A 499-nucleotide genomic window follows, 5' to 3' on the forward strand; every position below is an offset into this window, starting at 1 on the left:
ACCTTCACTGCTATTCGTATGCATTTTCATAACAACTCACCTTTGTCAGCGTGGTAGTCGGCACCTTGTGGTCACTGCCCCCTGTTGGAGAGCTGGTGGCCTGCACGTATAGGAACTCGTTATCTATGAGAGGCCACGCCCCCTGCACGGCGCAGGTCTGGAAGTTGTCGTCGAAGGTTCGGACATGAGGGTCACCAAACACGCCGCAGTGCACGTATTCAGGAGTTCGACCTTCTCTGCTCAGGAAGCCCCGCTCGTAGATGCAGTCGTCTGCAGAGAGCGTGCCCTGAGGGAGGGGGCGGGGCTGTGGCGTCGGCCCCACCCGTGGACAGCGGTGTTGGATCAGCAGGTCCTCGATGCCTTGGACAGCCGAGTGGTAGGCCAGGTCACCACGACACGCCCGGGCCATCCTCCTGGTGCAAGTGGCGTAGGATCGCAGAGCGCTGCAGTACCCAGCATTCATTGCTGCCCTGCTTATAGGGGCTCCACCTCCACCTCC

At 60.5% G+C, this 499-nt stretch overlaps 1 protein-coding gene across 1 annotated transcript; it reads right to left on the reverse strand.

Moving 5' to 3' along the window:
* Positions 1-10: 10 nt before the first annotated feature.
* Positions 11-493, reverse strand: LOC103387905 (hemojuvelin-like). The gene has a single exon (XM_008322710.3). It carries the CDS (start codon positions 461-463, stop codon positions 11-13), a length of 453 nt encoding a protein of 150 aa, XP_008320932.2. The 5' UTR covers positions 464-493.
* Between the last annotated feature and the right edge of the window lie 6 nt (positions 494-499).

Source organism: Cynoglossus semilaevis, chromosome 13 (assembly GCF_000523025.1).
Source record: "Cynoglossus semilaevis isolate Cse_v1.0 chromosome 13, Cse_v1.0, whole genome shotgun sequence".
NCBI classification, from domain to species: domain Eukaryota; kingdom Metazoa; phylum Chordata; class Actinopteri; order Pleuronectiformes; family Cynoglossidae; genus Cynoglossus; species Cynoglossus semilaevis.

Coding starts and splice junctions, on each gene's coding strand:
- LOC103387905 (XM_008322710.3), bottom strand. CDS start 463: ATGAATGCTGGGTACTGCAGCGCTCTGCGATCCTACGCCACTTGCACC.